The sequence below is a fragment of the Mizuhopecten yessoensis genome, unplaced genomic scaffold (genome assembly GCF_002113885.1).
Source record: "Mizuhopecten yessoensis strain PY_sf001 unplaced genomic scaffold, ASM211388v2 scaffold716165, whole genome shotgun sequence".
NCBI lineage: Eukaryota > Metazoa > Mollusca > Bivalvia > Pectinida > Pectinidae > Mizuhopecten > Mizuhopecten yessoensis.
The window spans coordinates 10,006-31,942 of record NW_018479980.1 but is presented as its reverse complement, the minus strand read 5'-3'; the positions used below and the strand labels follow the sequence as shown (position 1 = coordinate 31,942).

Below are 21,937 nucleotides of genomic sequence, written 5' to 3'. Positions count from 1 at the left end.
GATAATGACACCATTTCAAGCGTAAATGTGCATATAGACAAGCCAATGACGAGAGGATTGATTTGAAAATACTTTTGTCTACATAGGTTTATCTTCTATTTGTTAAAGTTTGTCACAGAACGAGGATTTGCGATCGCTGATCATTGAGCTTAGACGTCATTTGGAAAACATTGTGTTTAGTTGACTTTTTTTTAAATGGAGAAATATCTAAGGTACATAGGTGATTCACGTTTTATCACACAGATTTTCAGTCTTTGTCGTTCGAACACGTGGATCGAGAGGTTACCGCTACAAACCCTGAAAATACAGTGTGATCTATAAATCTTACATGGTTTTCTATCATGAGAAATGCTGTGGCTAGCTATTTAAGAAACGTTTCCCACATGGTGTATCAAAATATGTCAACTACCTCAAATAAATCGAAGTTGGCAGAAATATGACATCATAATTATAACTATTGCTATAACACTCATAAACAAACGATAACCGCTAACAGAAGAGTGATTGCGAAGGTAGTTTTAATGGCACAGCCCGAGTTTACATGTATTTATACAAACACTGTCGCGTCACAGATCCCAGTATAAACACTGTTTAACCATTGATCGACGAGTCCTGGTGTTATAAGGGGCGAGCTTTTAAAATCCACAGACGACTGTGGACACACATCTATTGTAGTCCGATAGCCATTCTACATTCAACCTCAGCTGGTTAATATGAAATCTCTACGGACAATTACACGGACCAGTGGTATTTCCAGCTAAGAATAGTGTGTTGTCTTGACCAGTGTTTGGAGACAGTGAGTCCGACTGGTAGCATTTTAATCGTTTTGAGGCCAGGTGTCATTTCTCTAACAGTGTTACATGAGTAGCTTTAACGGGTCATGCTAAATAATATAACAGTAGTGTGATTTATCGTGCGTGGATTATAACAAAGGTGCTTTACCTGGATGGTGTAATTAATTACCGGGAGAAAGGGAAGGACAGTTTCTGTAACGTACCGGATACCCGGACACTGAGCCCAGAAACATTCGTTCGTAGTTGGCGTTGATAGCTACTCAATCCCATTTGTGTTCCGAATTTTCAAGGACTGTAGACAGATACACTTTGGGATATTTCTTGGTTTTCTCTGTATATATCGGTTAACTGTCCAAACAAACGGCTATCACCTGGGTCTGGATCTGTACGTCGGGTTAACATGAGCGAACAAAAGGTGAGTATCGTAAAGAAACTATCATATTGATTAGAATGAAACCCCAAAACCTGACATCCCCTAATATTATCGAAGGATAGATGTACATTTAACAGTCTGGCTTAAGTACATGTACGGGTATATTTAGGACAATTATCCTTCGGCCACAACCTAAACGACGTGTAAATATTAATTAATACTATTGCGACAATTAGACTTCACTAGACGTCTATATATATGTATCATACAATATGTATGCCATTCTTCGCGCACTCCATCATCAACCAATCAATTAACGAAATGCAGCAGGCTTTCCGTGGATGTCTTGTACCTATGAGATACCTATGAGATAAACAAAAAGGAAAGAAAGAGGAAGGGAACAAAATCAGCGATATGGTTTTAGTACTCGAAACTTTCTGCCTTCACTATCTAGTGTTCCGTTATAATTATATCAGTTCATGAACACTGTAATATGAATTCGATATCAAAGGAGGCCCACTATCGTTTTCACGATTCTGTTTGTTAAGGCTGGGGTATTCAAAACGTACGACAGCGCAGAGTCACCGGGCAACATACATGTCCGTCTTCATTTGACGCACAGTAAGTTGTTGTGAGCAGGTTAAACCCCAAACAAACAAACAACGAGGCAAACTGTCAAACTCGGTTGCCTTCCGGTGAATTGATTGCGACCGTAATCCGAAGATTTATTTATTGTTCCGTCTGTCGATCAGATGTTAAATTTCTTTCCTATTAGAACGCACTTTGACTGGCGATCACTTAACCCTGCGCGTGACATGTGATTACCATCCAGGCGTGCGTGTAAGCTAACTCATCCAAAAATAACACAATTAACAATTGCATGTCATCCCGGTATGAACTCCCATATTCAGATAACTATATAATATATATATGTGTGTTCTGTGTGTACTCGGCTTCTGTATGTAAACAGTACTTAAATACATTAGTGAAATCATTGGCGCATCCAATTTCATTTCCTATATACTGTACACGGAGTTCTATTTTAAAGTTTCCTTATCAGTCAGTTTCTTAAAAAGAAGTTGTTCGAAATATTTTCCCGTGTCAATCATAATAAATCTAAGGACAGTCAACTTTTTGGGAAAACGAAACGAAACGAAAAAAAAAAAACTCACCTTGGTATATTATTTTCGGTTAATTTTATCTCTCAATTTTTGAGATTGCTAACGAAATAATAGTCAACCAGATTTTTACAATTCTTACATCATTTAGATTCCTACACGGAGCTGTCACCGGACAGAGATCCAGACACCAGTACCTAAATTAACTCTGAAAACGTTTTCCATTTACTACATGTGCTATTATCTGAACACTATTAACCGTTGTAAACGTCATCTTAATTGTACGTTACTACTGGTGACGTCATGTAAATGTTGAGTTTGTGTTTCTAATTGAGAAGGTAACGTCGCGTGCATTACAAGTCCCTCAAACTGTCGCTTAGTTGTAATGATGCACCACAAGGAGCTAGCGATGCCATTATACACATACGCACCAAATTTGAGCAGGATCGAAAACAAATAATAAATTCATTCTGCAATAGCTTACTTACATATTGAATTTGATTAAAATAAAACAATATCTCTATTTCAACCATTTGCAATCAGATGCCAGTTTATGCGGCGATTTTGTTTGGCAGGTAAATAAAGGATGCAGAAAATTTCGTCGTGCCAAAATAAACATACAAACCAGATATGTTCGACATTAGGCTGTAATGTAGCGTGGTTTACGGTTCCTAAGCACGACACATTGACCATGTGCTATGATTGCGGTTTATGCACGTGCGTGATTTCCAACAATGTAATCCTTGATAATAGCCGGAGTAGCGTTTCTTATATCTAGGTACTCTTAACAGACCAGAAGCAGAAACAAATCTTTTTAAATTTCACATTTCGACAGTATCACGTATTCAACTCTTGCTCAACTCGGCTGTACAGAGGCCGCGCCTGTACGTCTACACTAGTGTCTGGAAAGCACTCTCTTGGAAACTTCTGAAACCGACTGACAAAAGAAAAAATAATTATTATAACAATTGCTGATTATCACGGCGGTCGCTACAAAGAGTCCCAAAACGACACCGCAGTCATAAATGATGCTAACGGAAGTCACTGTATCGTTCGTAAACTGGATAGAAATCGGTCGTTATCTCAATTTAGACCAATCAAAGGCTACGGTGGCCATATTGGTTGCGCAGTTGCAAAAAATATCCATCAATACTCATAATAAGTTTCAATAAGTGAAATCCGCATAGAATAATAACCTCCCCTTAATTTCATTTTGGATATTGCCTCAGATCACAGATGCACTTCCGGGTCGTTTTACACGAAAGCAGTGCATTTTAGGTCAGTTACTAAATATTTTTTCCGGTCTGATCTATGACCCATATTTACAGTTGTTTTACATAGAATTATTTAACAATATCTATTCTAGTAATTACATTTTGTGACACGCTTTTCATGTCTGTATTCGCAGCACAATGAGTGTTGAGGCTTGCGCATTGATATTTTGTGTTTTTCGGTATTTTCCCCTATACATGCAGGGTACATATAAGTAGTAACATTCAAATGAAATTATCTTTCCTAAATGCCGGACATGAGGTACTTTCCAGCTCACTGTAGGTTTAGTTTGAATAAATCTACAATTTGAAATTGAAACCAGACCCTGCGCAAAGTTTTAAAACATTTTAATTTCATTTTTACGTTGGTAGTTACATAGAGTAGAATTAATTGTGGTCTGAGGCCTGTATAACTGTAGCACAGTAGGGCCAGCACACTTCTGTTGACCAGGCAGTTCAGTCGGTTAGAGCGATAATATAACAGGGTCTGAATCACGGTCTTATCCTGCTGGACTTTTACAACCAGAACCCTGTGGATGACTATGTTTATCTTATAACTAATATTTTTCATAAAAGTCCCACACGGTATGGTTTGCTTTTTAGAAATGATTTATCAAAGCTCTAGTCACATCGCCAATAGTAGTGTTTTGGTTTATTGTGCATAACTTTGTTTACAATGGTATGAGGATCCTTAAATGTGTGTTTATAGTATACAACAAATCAAGTAAAGCCTTGTCAGCTTAACATGGGTATTGTAAATCAAGATCAACTAGGTGTAAGTGTCGCATGGTTTTGCTTTCACTAACACGTCTACAAACATTCATTTAGCATAAACTATATTAAATAGGAAACTACTTAATTGTCACAAATGAGTTATTTAAAAGAAATAATTATATGAAACAAATTTAATCAACATTCATATTACTCGAAGCAGAATGCAACATTTGTTGTTCTGCGGTTGGGATCATACATACAATATAAAGTATTTGATAAAGGCCTGTATACACTGGACCTTTTGAACGAAAGCCAGTAGTAAAAGTATTTAAACAAACAACCATCTGATACCCAGGCGTAACGTAGCGACACGCAGTAGGTGTGACGATTGTTGTACCTACAACTATTTATTTTGAACTTTAACAAATACTTAAGCGCCCGAAGACGTTTAAAGTCCCTAATACATATGATAATATGTGTACGATGTATAAAAATCATGACAAAAATCCTTTATAGTTCTTAGTTTTGATAAAATTATTTGGCAATAGCACATGGATAAATGTTAAGCCCCAAGTGTAGGTCTCATTTTTTATGGATCCTTAACAATAAACGGAAATGTCTCCATCTATTTTTAATATAAGTAAAAATAGTAAGTTTTATGATACCTGCATAATGCAGTGTTTATATGGATATGATACCTAAGAGCCGTCTAAATGACAGATGCCCTATATTTGACTTACACATGTATTTAAACATCTTATCCCAGACATTTAAGAGTAACCCTCCAACACAGCACTGCATCGAAACGATGACAGGTTCTTTGTAACAGACGATATATCATTTATTCGAATGTTTCCATTTATAAGCCGATATCATTTATCAAATAAAACTATTTATTAAACGAATTTAATGGTCTCCCTTTATAAGCCGATATTCTTCGTTAGATATACCCCCTTTCTTGAACGAATTTAATGGTCTCCCTTTATAAGCCGATAGTCTTTGTTAGATATACCCCCTCTATTGAACGAATTTAATGGTCTCCCTTTATAAGCCGATAGTCTTAAGATATACCCCCTCTACTGAACGAATTTAATGGTCTCTCTTTATAAGCCGACAGTCTTCGTTAGATATACCCCCTCTATTGAACGAATTTAATGGTCTCCCTTTATAAGCGGATATTCTTCGTTAGATATACCCCCCTTATTGAACGAATATAATTGTCTCCCTTAATAAGCCGACAGTCTTCGTTAGATATACCCCCTTCATCGAATTAATTGTCTCCCTTAATAAACTGACTTTTTATTGCCTTTTTTTCAGCAGGAACAAGTCAAAACGGCGGCCACTCCAGCCAAGCCTAAGGTAACCATATTAACACAATGGCATTTACATTGTTTCTTGTGTCTTTGGCTTACTCGCTTCTATTTTTTTCAAATAATCAAATGATCTATATATTTCTTAATGTGTCAAACTTCATGTTCAGTTCCCAGTTTGAATGTTTCAAAAGATTTCAAATATAAAAAGTCACTTATTAAAAAAAAAAAGAAGAAGATCGAAACAACCCGGAAAATCAGGGACATAGCACCATGAGCTGTTGTAATCAGGGACATAGCACCATTAGCTGTTGTAATCAGGGACATAGCATCGTTAGCTGTTGTAATCAGGGACATAGCACCGTTAACTGTTGTAATCAGGGACATAGCACCGTTTACTGTTGTGATCATGGACATAGCACCATTAGCTGTTTTAATCAGGGACATAGCACCGTTAACTGTTTTAATCAGGGACATAGCACCATTAGCTGTTGTAATCCGGGACATAGCACCGTAAGCTGTTGTAACCAGGGGCATAACACCGTCAACTGTTGTAACCAGGGGCATAGCACCGTTAACTGTTGTAATCAGGGACATAGCACCAAAAGCTGTTGAAGTCAGCGACATAGTACCGTTAACTGTTGTAATCGGGGGCATAGCACCATAAGCTGTTGTAATCATGGATATAGCACTGTTAACTGTTGTAATCAGGGACATAGCACCATTTACTGTTGTAATCACGGACATAGCACCGTTAAATGTTGTAATCAGCGACATAGCACCGTAAGCTGTTGTAATCGGGGACATAGCACCGTAAGCTGTTGTGATCATGGACATAGCACCGTAAGTTGTTGTAATAAGGGACATAGCACTGCAAGCTGCTGTAAGCAGGGCCATAGCACCGTTAACTGTTGTAATCAGGGACATAGCACCATTAGTTGTTGTAATCAGGGACATAGCACCGTAAGCTGTTGTGAGCATGGATATAGCACCGTCAACTGTTGTAACCAGGGGCATAGCACCATTAACTGTTGTAATCAGGGACATATCACCGTTAACTGTTGTAATCAGGGACATAGCACCGTAAGCTGTTGTTACCAGGGACATGGCACCATTAGCTGTTGTAATTAGGGACATAGCACCGTAAGCTGTTGTGATCATGGATATAGCACCGTCAATTGTTGTAACCAGGGGCAGTGCACCGTCAACTGTTGTAACCAGGGACATAGCACCGTAAGCTGTTGTGATCAGGGACATAGCACTGCAAACTGTTGTAATCAGGGACATAGCACTGCAAACTGTTGTAACCAGGGGCATAGCACCGTTAACTGTTGTAATAAGGGACATAGCACCGTAAGCTGTTGTAATCAGGGACATAGCACAGTTAACTGTTGTAATCAGGGACATAGCACCGTAAGCTGTTGTAATCAGGGACATAGCACCGTAAGCTGTTGTGATCATGGGTATAGCACTGTTAACTGTTGTGATCATGGACATAGCACAGTTAACTGTTGTAAGCAGGGACATAGCACCGTAAGCTGTTGTAATAAGAGACATAGCACTGCAAGCTGCTCTAACCAGGGGCATAGCACCGTAAACTGTTGTAATCAGGGACATAGCACCGTAAGCTGTTGTAATCAGGGACATATCACCGTAAGCTGTTGTAATCAGCGACATAGCACCGTTAACTGTTGTAATCAGGGACATACCACCGTAAGCTGTTGTAATCAGGGACAAAGCACCGTTAACTGTTGTAATCAGGGACATAGCACCGTTAACTGTTGTAATCAGGGATATAGCAATAAAAGCTGTTTAAATCAGGGACATAGCACCGTAAGCTGTTGTAATCAGGGACATAGCACCATAAGCTGTTGTAATCAGGGACATCGCACCATAAACTGTTGTGATCATGGATAAAGCACTGTTTACTGTTGTAATCAGGGACATAGCACAGTAAGCTGTTATAACCAGGGACATAGCACTGCAAGCTGTTGTAACCAGGGGCATAGCACCGTTAACTGTTGTAATCAGGGACATAGCACCATTAACTGTTGTAATCAGGGACATAGCACCGTTAACTGTTGAAATCAGCGACATAGTACCGTAAGTTGTTGTAACCAGGGGCATAGCACCGTTAACTGTTGTAATCAGGGATATAGCACCATTAACTGTTGTAATCAGGGACATATCACCTTTAACTGGTGTAAGCAAGGACAAAGCACCGTTAACTGTTGTAACGATTGACATACCACCGTAAGCTGTTGTAATCAGGGACAGATCACCTTTAACTGATGTCATCAGGGACAAAGCACCGTAAGCTGTTGCTATAAGGGGCATAGCACCTTTAACTGATGTTATCAGGGACAAAACACCACTAACTGCTGTGATCAGGGACATAGCACCGTTAACTGTTGTAATCAGTGACACAGTACCGTTAACTGTTGTAATCAGGGACAAAGCACCGTAAGCTGTTGTAATCAGCGACATAGCACCGTAAGCTGTTGTAATCAGGGACATAGCACCGTAAGCTGTTGTAATCAGGGACATAGCACCGTTAACTGTTGTAACGATTGACATAGCACCGTAAGCTGTTGTATTCAGGGACAGAGCACCTTTTATTGATGGTATTAGGGACATAGCACCGTTAACTTAACTGTTGTTTTGGACATAGCACCGTTAACTGCTGTTATCATGGACATAGCTTCATTAACTCTTGTGTTTAGGGACATACAACCGCTAACTATTGTTATTAGGGATAAAGCACCGTTAACTTAACTGTTGTTATAAGGGACATAGCGCTGTTTACTGTTGTGATCAGGGACATAGCACCGTGAACTCTTGTGTTTAGGGACATTGCACCGTAAGCTGTTGTTACCAGGGACATATCACCGTAAGCTGTTGTTATCAGGGACATATCACCGTAAGCTGTTGTTATCAGGGACATATCACCGTAAGCTGTTGTTATAAGGGGCATAGCACTGTTTACTGTTGTTATCAGCGACATAGCACCGTAAGCTGTTGTTATCAGGGACATATCACCGTAAGCTGTTGTTATCAGGGAGATATCACCATAAGCTGTTGTTATCAGGGACAGAGCACCGTTAACTGTTGTTATCAGGGACATATAGCCCCGTTAGGTATTTTAATTATGGACATAGCACCGTTAGATGTTGTTATCAGGGACATAGCACAGTTAGCTGTTGTAATCAGGGACATAGCACTGTTAACTGTTGTTATTAGGGACATATCACCGTTAACTGTTGTAATCAGGGAGATATCACCGTAAGCTGTTGTTATCAGGGAGATAGCACCGTTAACTGTTTTGATCACGGTACCAAAGTACGCCGTCAATTAACAACACCATTTCAACATCCTGAACAGACCACTTTAATTCCAATGACAGTTAAGATTTATTGTTGATAAGGATTTGTGTGAGGTCGAGCGAAACGCTTGTCTTTTGTATCTATACAATAAACAGGAACATACAATAGGAGTAACTTTTAATTAAACGGTTAAAGAGGCAGGGTCTTATATACGCCATTTATACAACCATTTATATGTTGATTCTAAAATATTTGTGTTGGCGCCTTTGTTATTTCTAGATTATGAAATGAGGAAATGCTTAATAGATTTCTCGTACATTTGTATACGTACAAATAGTGCTTTGGGTTGGTTAGATGTAATGATGGACACGTTTGCTTACTACTGTCTACTTCACTTGTCTGGTAGACCCCTTTTTGATGATTACTTTAGGAATATTTAAAAGATTGTCGCAAATAATGACTCAGCATCGCTTTGTCGAGTGGTCCAAAGAAAACCAGAGCAAATCTATTAAAAACTGCATTGAAAAGACATGCTCTATTGTCAACGACTGAAAACGATACGGGTACGACGTGTAAACGTGACAATACGGGGACGACATGTTAACGTGACAATACGGGTACGACGTGTAAACGTGACAATACGGATACGCCGTGTAAACGTGACAGTACGGGTACGACATGTAAACTTGACAATACGGGTACGACGTGTAAACGTGACATTACGGGGACGACATGTAAACTTGACAATACGGGTACGACGTGTAAACGTGACAATACTGGTACGACGGGTAAACGTGACATTACGGGTACGACATGCAAACGTGACAATAGGGATACGACGTGTAAGCGTGACAATACGGGTACGACATGTAAACTTGACAATACGGGTACGAGGTGTAAACGTGACAATAAGGATACGACGTGGAAACGGGACAATACGGATAAGACGTGAAAACGTGACAATACGGGTAGGACGTGTAAACGTGAAAATACGGATAAGACGTGTAAACGTGACCATACGGATACGACGTGTAAACGGGACAATACGGGTACGACGTGTATACGTGACAATACGGATACGACATGTAAACGGGACAATACGGACACGACGTGTTAACGTGACAATACGGGTGGGACGTCTAAACGTGACAATACGGATAAGACGTGTAAACGTTACAATACGGATACGACGTGCAAACATGAAAATACAGATAAGACTTGTAAACGTGACAATACGGATCCGACGTGTAAACGTGACAAGACGGATACGACATGCAAACGCGACAATACGGATACGACGTGCAAACATGAAAATACAGATAAGACTTGTAAACGGGACAATACTGGTACGACGTGTAAACGTGTCAATACGGAGATGACGTGGAAACGTGACAATACGGGTTCGTCGTGTAAACGTTACAATACGGGCACGACGTGTAAACGTGGCAATGCGGGTGGGACGTGTACACGTGACAATACGGATACGCCATGGAAACGTGAAAATACGGGTACGGCGTGTAAACGCGACAATACGGATACGACGTGGAAAAGTGAAAATACGGATACGACATGTAAAAGTGAAAATACGGGTACGACGTGTACACGTGACAATACGGGTACGACTTGTAAACGTGAAAATACGGATACGAAGTGTAAACGTGACAATACGTATACGACGTGGAAACGTGACAATACGGATAAGACGAGTAAACGTGACAATACGGAGACGACATGCAAACGTGACAATAGGGATACGACGTGTAAGCGTGACAATACGGGTACGAGGTGTAAACGTGACAATAAGGATACGACGTGGAAACGGGACAATACGGATACGACGTGAAAACGTGACAATACGGGTTCGACGTGTAAACGTGACATTACGGGTACGACATGTAAACGTGACAATCCGGGTGGGACGTGTAAACGTGACAAAACGGATACGACGTGTAAACGTGACAATACGGGTTCGACGTGTAAACGTTACAATACGGGTACAACGTGTAGACGTGACAATACGGATACGACGTGTAAACGTGACAATACGGATACGAAGTGTAAACGTGACAATACGGATACGACGTGTAAACGTGACAATACTGGTACGACGTGTAAACGTGACAATACGGGTACGACGTGTACACGTGAGACACCAAAACAATAATAGTTTATACCTTAACAAACAATCCACGTGTTCCGGAAGTCACGTGTTACGGACGTGTGGTTCCGGCACCGCATGTGACATCTACTATGATGTCTCCATGATGGTACAGTCAGCTCAAATGACAGCTGATTACTGTGGAATAGTTTAGTTACGTTAACGAAGCATTCCGATATACTATTATATTATCTGTACGTTGTTAGCAAAGTCAAATTGTGTTATGTCGTTACCTCCCAAAGAACACAATTTACAGCAATACTACTTTCCATTTATTTTATTGATAATGGACGTGTCCATAACACCTGAAATACTGCTTGATTTTAAATAAATATTGACTCCTCATGAGGCCCAGTATTTACATAGGATCTACGGTATCACAATTACAGTATGGATTTAACACCGAACACAAACATCACCACGCTGTTGTTATGAGTGAATGTTCTCGGTTCGAGGTTATAAGATCAGGGCCTAAAGCCATCTTAAGGCTTCAAGATTTTTTGAAGTAAGACTAAATTAGCGTTAGAGAAAACAATCAATAACTGTAGGCAACCAGAAACCCGCATGCTAGTCCATTGTACATGAAATCAGGTACGTAGCATGCCTTTCCTCTTTTCACTCTTTTGTGTTGCTTGGTATCTTCTATAAAGACGGGAGAATACCCGAAGTAAACAATACAGTCGTCCCCACCATTATAGTTAATGCTGTGGTCCCCCTAACCTTTAACGAGGTGTTCCATAGATTTTTTTCTGTTTACCTTTAACTAGTTGTTCCATGGCTTTTTCCCTGTTAACCTTTAACGAGGTCTTCCAGGGCGTTTTCCCTGTTAACCTTTAACGAGATGTTCCATGCCTTTTTTCCTGTTTACCTTTAACGAGGTGTTCCATAGATTTAATTCTGTTTACCTTTAACTAGTTGTTCCATGGCCTTTTCCCTGTTAACCTTTAACGAGGTGTCCCAGGGCGTTTTCCCTGTTAACCTTTAACGAGGTGCTCCATGCCTTTTTTCCTGTTTACCTTTAACTAGTTGTTCCATGGCTTTTTCATGTTTACATTTAACTAGTTGTTCCATGGCTTTTTTCCTGTTTACCTTTAACTAGTTGTTCCATGGCTTTTTCCCTGTTAACCTTTAACGAGGTGTTCCATGGCTTTTTTCCTGTTAACCTTTAACGAGGTGTTCCAGGGCTTTTTTCCTGTTAACCTTTAATGGCCCTGCAGGTAGGGCGTAGAATTGTATCTGCTGCCCCCAATTGCATGATCGTAAGAGGCGACTAAATTTGGGACCTTATCTCTTCTCTCCTTTCTAAATAACTTTCTTCTTCCTAATGTCTCCCTTGACAATGCCTCACTTTTGGCCATTTGTTGAGCGTTCGCCCCTGTGAGGAAGGCTTTGGGTTCTGTCCCCTGGCCGAGACATACCAAAGTCTTTAAAAATGGTAGTTTCTACTCCTGCTTAACGCTCAGCAAATTAGGAGTGGGACGACTGGTTCGCCCGTTGTCAGTATAATGTGACCGGGTGGGGCGTCCTGCTGGGTGTCTTCGGCAGTATGTTTCAGTGAGGTAGCACTTTAAAGTCGGCATCAGTTCCGCGCTATCACAAGGAGACAAACACGAACATATCGCAGCCTCCCAAAATACACACACATACACTACACGCATGCATCTTGCACACAGGGGAGGCCGTCCTTAAATGACCTCAGCTGTTAATAGGACGTTAAACAAAATCAAACAAACAAACAAACAAACAAATGTTAACCTTTAACGAGGTGGTCCTAGTTTTTTTTCACAACGGTTAAAATCATATTCTTATGTCTATATAACCACATATTCACGCAAATAGATGTCCATAACTGTTATGTTAGATGGTAAATAATAATTTAACCATGACACAAGGTGGAACGTATTCAATACTGCAGGCGGCAGAAAACATTGTGACGTTACAATTGAAATGACGTCAAAATGTGAATACTGAGTTCAGATTGTGTCCCTGTTTCTGTTTTAATATATCTTATTAACCTAAAGTTACACTCAAACATTATTGATGTATTTATCAGTATGTGCATTCTACATGAACCTAACATTGTAACATGCGGATTGGTGTATAAATTTAGACGTCATATAATAGCAAGCTTTATGTGTGTAGGTGTGTGTAGGTGGAGAAGGTGGGTAAGGTGGTGGCGGGTTCTTACGAGGGGAATATTGACGATATTAACAATATACATATAGGTAAATACAGACCGGGGATAGAAAGATACTGTCTAATAGCATTCCTTCGTGAACTGCAGCACGTGACCGGATTTGACCTGGGTTATAAATAATGACACGCGATATTGATCCAACAACAGACACTTAAAAACCATTTAATTTTTATCGCAACTATATGGCAGTTGAATTCATTTGTAACGACTTATTTTCCATACCATAAACTGATTCTACATTTCCATATGTGTCAAGTGGATTTAATACTTGAAGGTTTAGACATTGGACATTTTCACTTAACGCGACCTAAAATGACACACAGGTCAATATTTGTTGATAAGACGAGGAGATCGTGTAGTTTATGACACCAGCACGTGTCTGTCGGTCAATATCTAAAGATCAAGGTCAAGTTTGTATACACGTAAAACAACAGCTAATTAGTTTCTATGCCAACTGAAGTAATTTATCAATATTAAAGTATCTAGCCTAGAACTACTGAAGAAAAACATCTTTCGGCGATAGGTGTATATCTTTTCACACGGGAATAATTGGTTAAGAAATGGTGAATACCAAAACGAATGTTTTTATACCTATCAATCAAATCAATCAATATTTTATTATAGTGTCACGTATCATTAAATTCACAAACAATCATTCATAAAATATCATATACAGCGAGTTTATAAAAGATGCCCAGACGATATCGGCTTGTACATCATGTGTAAAATGAAAGTGAAGACCTAGAATATATGCATATACAATATCATCATAGAGTACTGTATTTACAAACTGACAGATTAGTAGAATCACATTCTTCTTCACATTACATTTAAATCAATATTTCGATACATTATAATTTACAATTGTATATTTACACATTTAAAAGCGACCGCCTCCGTCTCATCATATACCATACATGATCTAACTGCTAATTATTATACGCAGAAATATTTGCACATTACCGTAAATTGTATAGCTATGTATAATAATTGGTATGATTAAGAAGGACACATCTGTGACACGTGTTTGGTCTCTTTAGGCGGTTTGAGCCTTTCTTACTGTATCAATTGAAATAAATATGAACAGTGCATTTACATGTGAACTTTATGTGTTTTAAAGTCTCGATTAGTGTGTTCTCGTAATAGTCACTTAAGATTTTAAGTTGTCTTGCACCCTTGTGTCTTAGTTCAAACAGGTGTTAGGGGGATCTGAATGAATAGTGCTGTTACTACTGTTTGAATAACTGTTATTGTTAGGGGGTGTGAATCAATACTATTGGTGTGTTATACAATACTGGTGTAGTGGGAGAGGAGGGTCGGAGTAAATACTGGTGTTAGAGGGCTCTTCTTTCTTTAGATACCGGTTCTACATTTCAATTCGTGTTCTACGAGTATTTTCTGTTAAATAATTAACCCTGCAATCCGAGTTGTGTTCAGTATATATGGGAGACGTAAGGTAGATGGGAGAACACTGCTTGTTGTACATAAAATATGACTTAAGTCTTATTGATGTTGTTTTCATTCCTGTCAGGTTGGTCATTGTCATTGAACATACCAAGTCATTCATTGCATATTCATCAATGTGAGGGGACAAATCAAGGAAGGTCAACGCATTGGGCTATTTTTTCAATATAATTTTCGTCAACGTTAACTTGAGGAAATCATCAAGATCAATACTGTTTAATTCACCTGTTCACTAATCCACGACCGTCCTCAACACTTTTAAACCAATATACTCTCGTTAAAGTTCGATATTTGATAGAACTTCAGTATTTAAATTGTCCCGGCTACAATAGACTGAACCAATTAAGTAAATGTTATACAACCACAGAGCCGTATTATTGATTTGCCTGTGACGTTGTAGCGGGGCCAACACGTTACCCGTTATGTCCATATAACGTCTTTTGTAACCAGGTTTAATTGCCTGGCAACATGTCATAATATAGCAGGTTACCAGAAAATTGATTTATAGTCTTTTTTTTTGTAAAATTGCCCATGTTTGAATACTCCAAACATGCATTGATTTCAGTCTGCACATTAACAACAACAACAACACCATTGACCTATCTGAAAGTATGAGTTCAAAGGAAGTGTGCCTCTGTAATCTAACAGGGCATTGTAGTACAGAATTTGGAAATGATTTTTTTGCTTCCTTGTGTAATTGCTGTTGCTTTGTCAACACAATTCAATCAATTTTACAGAAAATATGGAAACGTGTGAGGGTAAAATGCATATGTGGCTGGTTGTACGTCCTGGGGTTCAAATTTGAGAGACATCACAATGTGGAGTCATTGACCAATGACAAACCGCCTAACGAACGCTGATGTTTTCATATTTTTGAAACTCAATAACAATGTTTATAATTAAGTCAAAATTGATGTACATTTGTTCATTATGGAGGCGTTTGTATCTTATTAAGGTCACGGTTTACTAAAATCAGGCTCACATGGTATCTTTGTCCATGTTGAACAACGCGTATATACCCTAGTGTATATATTCCCGGCATTTATTTCGTGTTTGTTTTACTTATCTTGTGCAACGTTCAGCGGTAGATTTAGTCCGCTTTCTTTTACAAATCTCAGTGATATTTAAATATATTACTAACTTTGTTTATTTATTTCCGGGTCTTATCTAGACTGAAAGTTTACTGCGTTACGTAGTATATAGAGTAATGAATATTCATAGCGAATTATACAGGTGAAAGTGGGAATGCATAGTGATTGAACTGGTCGGTGAAAAGTAAGGTGCACGAGATTTACGTGTGGCAGGGCGGATGTATACGTGGTTGGTTCGAATAGGGCGGCGAGACATTCTAGCCTGAGACGCCAAAGAAAACAGTCGATTTAAAAAAAAAAAAAGTATTTTTTAAAAATTTCTACAACTTTCGTTTAGTGAAACATATGCTAATATCAGTATTGAAGTTGTTTCCATAGATGATCTAGGACATCACAAGGATTTCCAGAGCTTTTGTGACTTATTAAGTTTTATCTCTGGTTTTTAACCCTGGATGTCGGGGGAGGTAGTTCCCTGTCATGTAATGCATGTATCATTGTCCAGTTAACATGAATGAGTAAGAATTTGAAATGATTTGTACACAATTGTCACAAGTGAAATATCATGCATATTGAATAAACGGCTGCTCTACCGGCATGTATGTGTTGTTTACATTGATTTGGAGGTTTTTTTTATCATGGGTGAATAAGACAGACTGTGTATTTCTGTTGACGTCTATATAGTTACTCAATTTGTGTATATTTTTCCGTGATTTATTCCGTTCATGTATAAGTCACTTCATTGTGCCAGGTTTATATAGGGTCTCTGCAGTTCTCATCTTATAATGTTTCTCGCGATTATCTATATCTATTTATTTATTCAATGTACAACTTAAGTGATCTCCGTGATTTTCTCAAATAGCATCACCACATCCTCGATATCCAGGAGTTACGCTCACTTTCGCTCTCTACACCCCTTGAATATGTCATAGCAAATTTGAAGGCGCAAAGACAGCTGTTTTGGTTGATCTCAGGTGAAAACACCTGACCTAGAGCCAGGCTGATACTTGTCCCTTTAAGAGTATAAAGGGACGACACCCGACTTCAAAATCAGTCAATGTTTACCTGTTTACGCGACCGCGAGATTCTTTTGATGTACATATCTTCTTGTCTCATCAACAAGGTGGTGATCACTGAGCCTTTACTTTTGCTATGACAATTGTTCCATGGGGTGCAGAGAGCGTAAGTGAGGGTAACCCCTGGACATCGAGGATGGCATCACCTATAGGTTGTGCATTTATTTCCATGGTGTATTAAGTCTGTGTACTACTTTGTGTATATCACCGGGATTCATTGCGTTTTTGTTTTTGAAACTTTGATTATGTTACTTCGGTTTATTTATGTGTATTTTTTAAAGCGAAACTGAATAATTTTATTTTCATGTTGATGTTGTTTACCTGTTTGTATTTTAAACTTTTTGTATTTCTAGGGAAAGAAAAAAGAAAGAAACCTCGACGCAGGTAAGATCCTGAACTGTTAATTATGTTTCTATATATCATCACAAATAATAAGGTTGATGCCAAAAACGTACGACAACTATTTCCCAAAAAAGAGTAAATTCGGCGAAAGTATTTGTCATTTCTGATATTCATCATAGGATTTTTTTTATATCGCCAACTGAAAAACGCGAAACACCACTTTTCGTATGCAGCTTTACAGCATTGGTATGGATATATTCACCGTGAAAAAACAAATAAATCATTCGAATAGAGCTACTCTAGTACAATGATCCAAAAAATAAATATTTATCCGGTTTTTCCTCTTGACATTGTTGTACAGAGTAAACAGTGATTAAAAATTTTGAGATCGATTTACAATTCCTATCCATTAATTGTGAAACTCAAATAACTCCACCGTCAATGATACAGATGTTGAATATGGGAAACTTCCCATTTACTTTCGTCATTTTCCCCTTTCTCTCCCTTTATCGTTTTTATTAACGTACTTTTAATTTATCTTCATACATCATGGGATTGTTGCTGAAATTGTGAAGTCGTCTGTTTATTGATATATAGCTAAAGTATGGATGTGAAGGATATAGCAAGTTTCTGGCTCTCCGAGATCTGAGTTTGTATTCATGAAACTATTTTTCTTATGCTTAAAAAAACCTGTGCTCAAGCCAAATGGCTTGTTCGAATAATAGTTTTAAAAAACGTCACTTGATGGCAGTGATTTGGAAGAATTTTGGAGATACTTTATACCTTTCTCAAATGATATAAGTTGACATGTTGACCGTGTTTAATAATCTAAGCAAAGATATGTTTGTGCCAACCGTCGTACATTTCCAACAGAATCCATTCCGAACTCTCTCCTGTACAGTCCGATATTTACATATTTTATCATAATTCAAATCACGGACTTTAATATACTGATGGTGAGGTATAATATAAAGCACATGTGTATATTTGTAGACGGAGACTATTTTCTCAAGAATAAAATTGTTATAAAAAATGTCGTATCTTCATTTTTGTTGGGTTATTTTTACCTAAATTTTAAATTAGATTTTTTTTTTTTTTATTATTCAACACCCCTGAAAGGCACCTGAATGGTACCGATTGTATTCTCTCCGTTACATACTAGACATGTATTGCATATTGATACTATCATCAGTCATACTTACTTTAAGTGTTTTTTACAATCTTTCTCAAAATAACTGTGTTAATTGTCAGAAAAATATAATTAAGCTTATGTTGCTAATTTGATTCGTTTTAAACGAAATATTTTTTACCAATGTTATTTCCAAGCGTGTCATATCCTTTGGCGACGTGTGTCGAACACTTACTTAACAGTTTGGCGCATGTATGTTTCAACAGTTTTCGGAAGTCACTACGTTTGTATAACACAGGATGAGACATAGAGAAAGCTCGTTGTAAGATAATGGAATTGACTTTATTGCTAATAATATGTAACTAGACAAATCAATATCATTTTTTACCAAATTAAATGTTACTTTCAGAAATTCTGCTTTTATAATTATAAAGTCTTAACAAACCAGTTTCTTTTTTCAATACCATGCCTCTAGACGTTATCTATTTACCTTGACTGTTGTGCTTTTGACGATATTAACTGTCAAATATATCATGTTCTCGTAATGCATTATATGATAAATATTATATATAGAATAACGCTACAAAAAATAAAAATTTAAATAAAAAACAAAAACAAAATATTAAGAAAGATTTTAATTTTTAATTTTTATGGAAAATATATATTCATAATGGTATTTATATTATTATTATTTACTTGGCAATAGCAATCATAAACAAATAATAATGAAAACGCACACTGTCACGGTATTGTTATTGATGATGCTGAATGATTAACACTGAGTGCAAATTCTGCAACAAATTACGAGTGCGTCTGTGCTTACTACTACAGCTGTACTTACAAGTATAAGTTACATACCTGCGCCGACCTGTACGTAAACTACATGCAGATTACACCTCGTCCATATATAAAACCTTACGGACAGATAAGGATGAACGCTTTACAATATAGATAAGCAAAGGTATACACAGCTTAAACAAACAACTTGAGCTTCAACAGGAAGCAGTGTTTTTGAAAATACTCTATGGGTACGAAACTACACACACGCGCATATACTAAAGTAACACATGTATTAACTTTGAGGTATGAAGAGATACGGAAATATATTACTGTACACAATGGGTCTGCTAACATTACTGTACAAAACACGTGCTTTTATATAGCTGAAATGTAGTTCACATGTACAAACGTTATTAGTAAGAATTACATTACATCTCCAGGGATACACACATAGGGATATATTAGCCAGGTGGCATAGGACTAGTAGCTAGCGCCTGATTGGGCAGCTCCTGCGAATTCCTCAAAATAGTATTGATAAATGTGTATACTAATTGTGTATCAATGTACTGTAAAGCGATTTAGAGTGGCTTATGTTAGCTAGATAGGAAGCTGTATCAAATGCTGTATATTATTATTTGAATGGCTGCATTGGAAAAGACAGTCTGTGTTTAATTAAAAACATGGTAAGGTTTAGAAATGCGACTTTAAGTCAAATCAAAAGTGTTAGTTATTTTGTGCCACTGATGGTTAAGGGAGGCAAACATAGCTCAAAATACAGATACAAAATGTACGGAGTCGTCCTCGAGCGTGTTAATTTGTATTCGTGAAATCTTTAAAGACAAGTTAAACATTCATTTTAGCGTATTAGATTAATATTAAATCTTCTGGATTGAAAATGCTAAATCAAATGACAAAGTACATCGTTAATCAGATAATAAATAAACGGATCGATACCATGTATAAACATTATTAACTTGAATTAAATTTGATTTGTTAAACTAATCATATTTGTTGTCTCTTTCTTCCACAGAGATCAAAGAACTATTCAATGCGTTTGACGAGGACAATAGTAACTCAATATCTCTCGGTGAACTGAGGAAAGCTATGAACTTCATGGGTTTGTCTCCAACACGGAAAGAAGTCAAGGCGGCCATGGATAACCTTGACAAGAACGGTAAGTAACAGACCACGTGATACCGTGTAGCAGGGTGATTGGGTGATGGGCTGTATTATGTTTGAGCTACATGTAAAACAGCAAGCAGTTTGCGCATTAGTGATATGGCAGAGTAACAGTGGGCTAATACTTATAATACGATGAGGGTGTTGATTTGACATTTTCAAAAGTAAAGATATATAATATTTAAGGATTTTATACATTTAAACATCAAAGATAAATTCATTATCTAAATAACCTTTACTGAATGACTGTTGACAATTTCGTTACACTATATATATTATCAAAGACAATTTGAATTAGTCATTAATTAAGAAACAATTTTTAGGTTTAAAACAATTTATGTTTGGCATTCATAACTATCATTCGCAGATAAAATACACGTATTACTCATATTTCTATACAAACTCTTCAATACAGGAAATATCGGAAAATGCTTCTTCACGTTTCACGTTTCAACCCTATTGTAAATAAGCCTTCTTTGGCTTTGTACGGGTTATCCCAGGTAAAGGGCAAATAAGTAAATATTGTTTCACGATAATAACTGTCTTTCCAATTGTGTAACACTAGAAGCATATATGTATTTAGTATACCTCTACTTTATTTACTCTTTTATAAAAGTAATTGGTTAAATCGAATATATCCCCACTTTTGCCTGACTGTGTTTTAGTCCTGTGTGTTAGTCTGGGAACTAAAACACACCTTCTGAACACACCTACACTCGGGTGTTCCCGCCGAGTCAATCAGGCGAGAGGTGGGCGAAGCTTGCTTCCGAACTCGGAAGCAACGCGCGAGGTGGGCGGAGCTTGCTACCTAACGCGCCTCCTACTGTGCAGACGACACTTATATATTTCAATTCACTATAGTTAAACTTTGCATTTGGCTCCATTGCCATCAAAAGGGTAGTTGGGACGTGAAGCTATACAGCTTATGGTTTACAAATATTTTCTAGTTAAAACTAAAGTGTGTATCGGTATAATAAAATGGTTTAAGTATGGGGTTTAGGGAAATAACAAGTATATATGCATACTTTCAGGTAATGGTAAAATTGAACTGAAAGAGTTCAAAAAATTTATCAAAGTTGAAATGGAGAAGAACCCCGGCTCTATGGATACAGAGGCTTCTATACGCTCTGCCTTTAAGGTCTTTGACAGAGATGGGAACGGCTATATCGACGGGAAGGAACTCAAGTACGCTATGAAACGACTGGGTGAAAGTATGAATGATGCCGAAATAGCGGAAATGTTACACGAAGCCGATGTTGACGGGGATGGCAGGATAAACTATGAAGGTAGGCCGCTGTGTCATTGTATTAGTAGGCCGCTGTGTCATTGTATCAGTAGGCAGCTGTGTCATTGTATGAGTAGGCCGCTATGTCATTATATGAGTAGGCCGCTATGTCATTGTATGAGTAGGCCGCTATGTCATTGTATTAGTAGGCCGCTGTGTAATTGTATTAGTAGGCCGCTGTGTCATTGTATTAGTAGGCCGCTATGTCATTGTATTATAGGCCGCTATGTCATTGTATGAGTAGGCCGCTGTGTCATTGTATGAGTAGGCCGCTGTGTCATTGTATGAGTAGGCCGCTGTGTCATTGTATTAGTAGGCCGCTGTGTCATTGTATTA

At 37.9% G+C, this 21,937-nt stretch overlaps 1 protein-coding gene across 2 annotated transcripts in view; it reads left to right on the top strand.

The window, feature by feature from the left end:
• Window positions 1-609: 609 nt before the first annotated feature.
• Window positions 610-21,937, top strand: part of LOC110441915 (calmodulin-A-like) — a 30,241-nt gene continuing 8,913 nt past the window's right edge. Inside the window, exons 1-5 of one of the 2 annotated variants that reach the window (XM_021485222.1) lie at window positions 610-1,209; window positions 5,591-5,629; window positions 17,240-17,270; window positions 20,168-20,311; window positions 21,348-21,602. In XM_021485222.1, coding sequence (XP_021340897.1) covers window positions 1,195-1,209; window positions 5,591-5,629; window positions 17,240-17,270; window positions 20,168-20,311; window positions 21,348-21,602 — 484 coding nt within the window. In that variant the 5' untranslated portion in view covers window positions 610-1,194. Of the gene's footprint in view, window positions 1,210-5,587; window positions 5,630-17,239; window positions 17,271-20,167; window positions 20,312-21,347; window positions 21,603-21,937 lie in introns of both variants that reach the window. The other variant, XM_021485221.1, reaches the window with a different exon arrangement.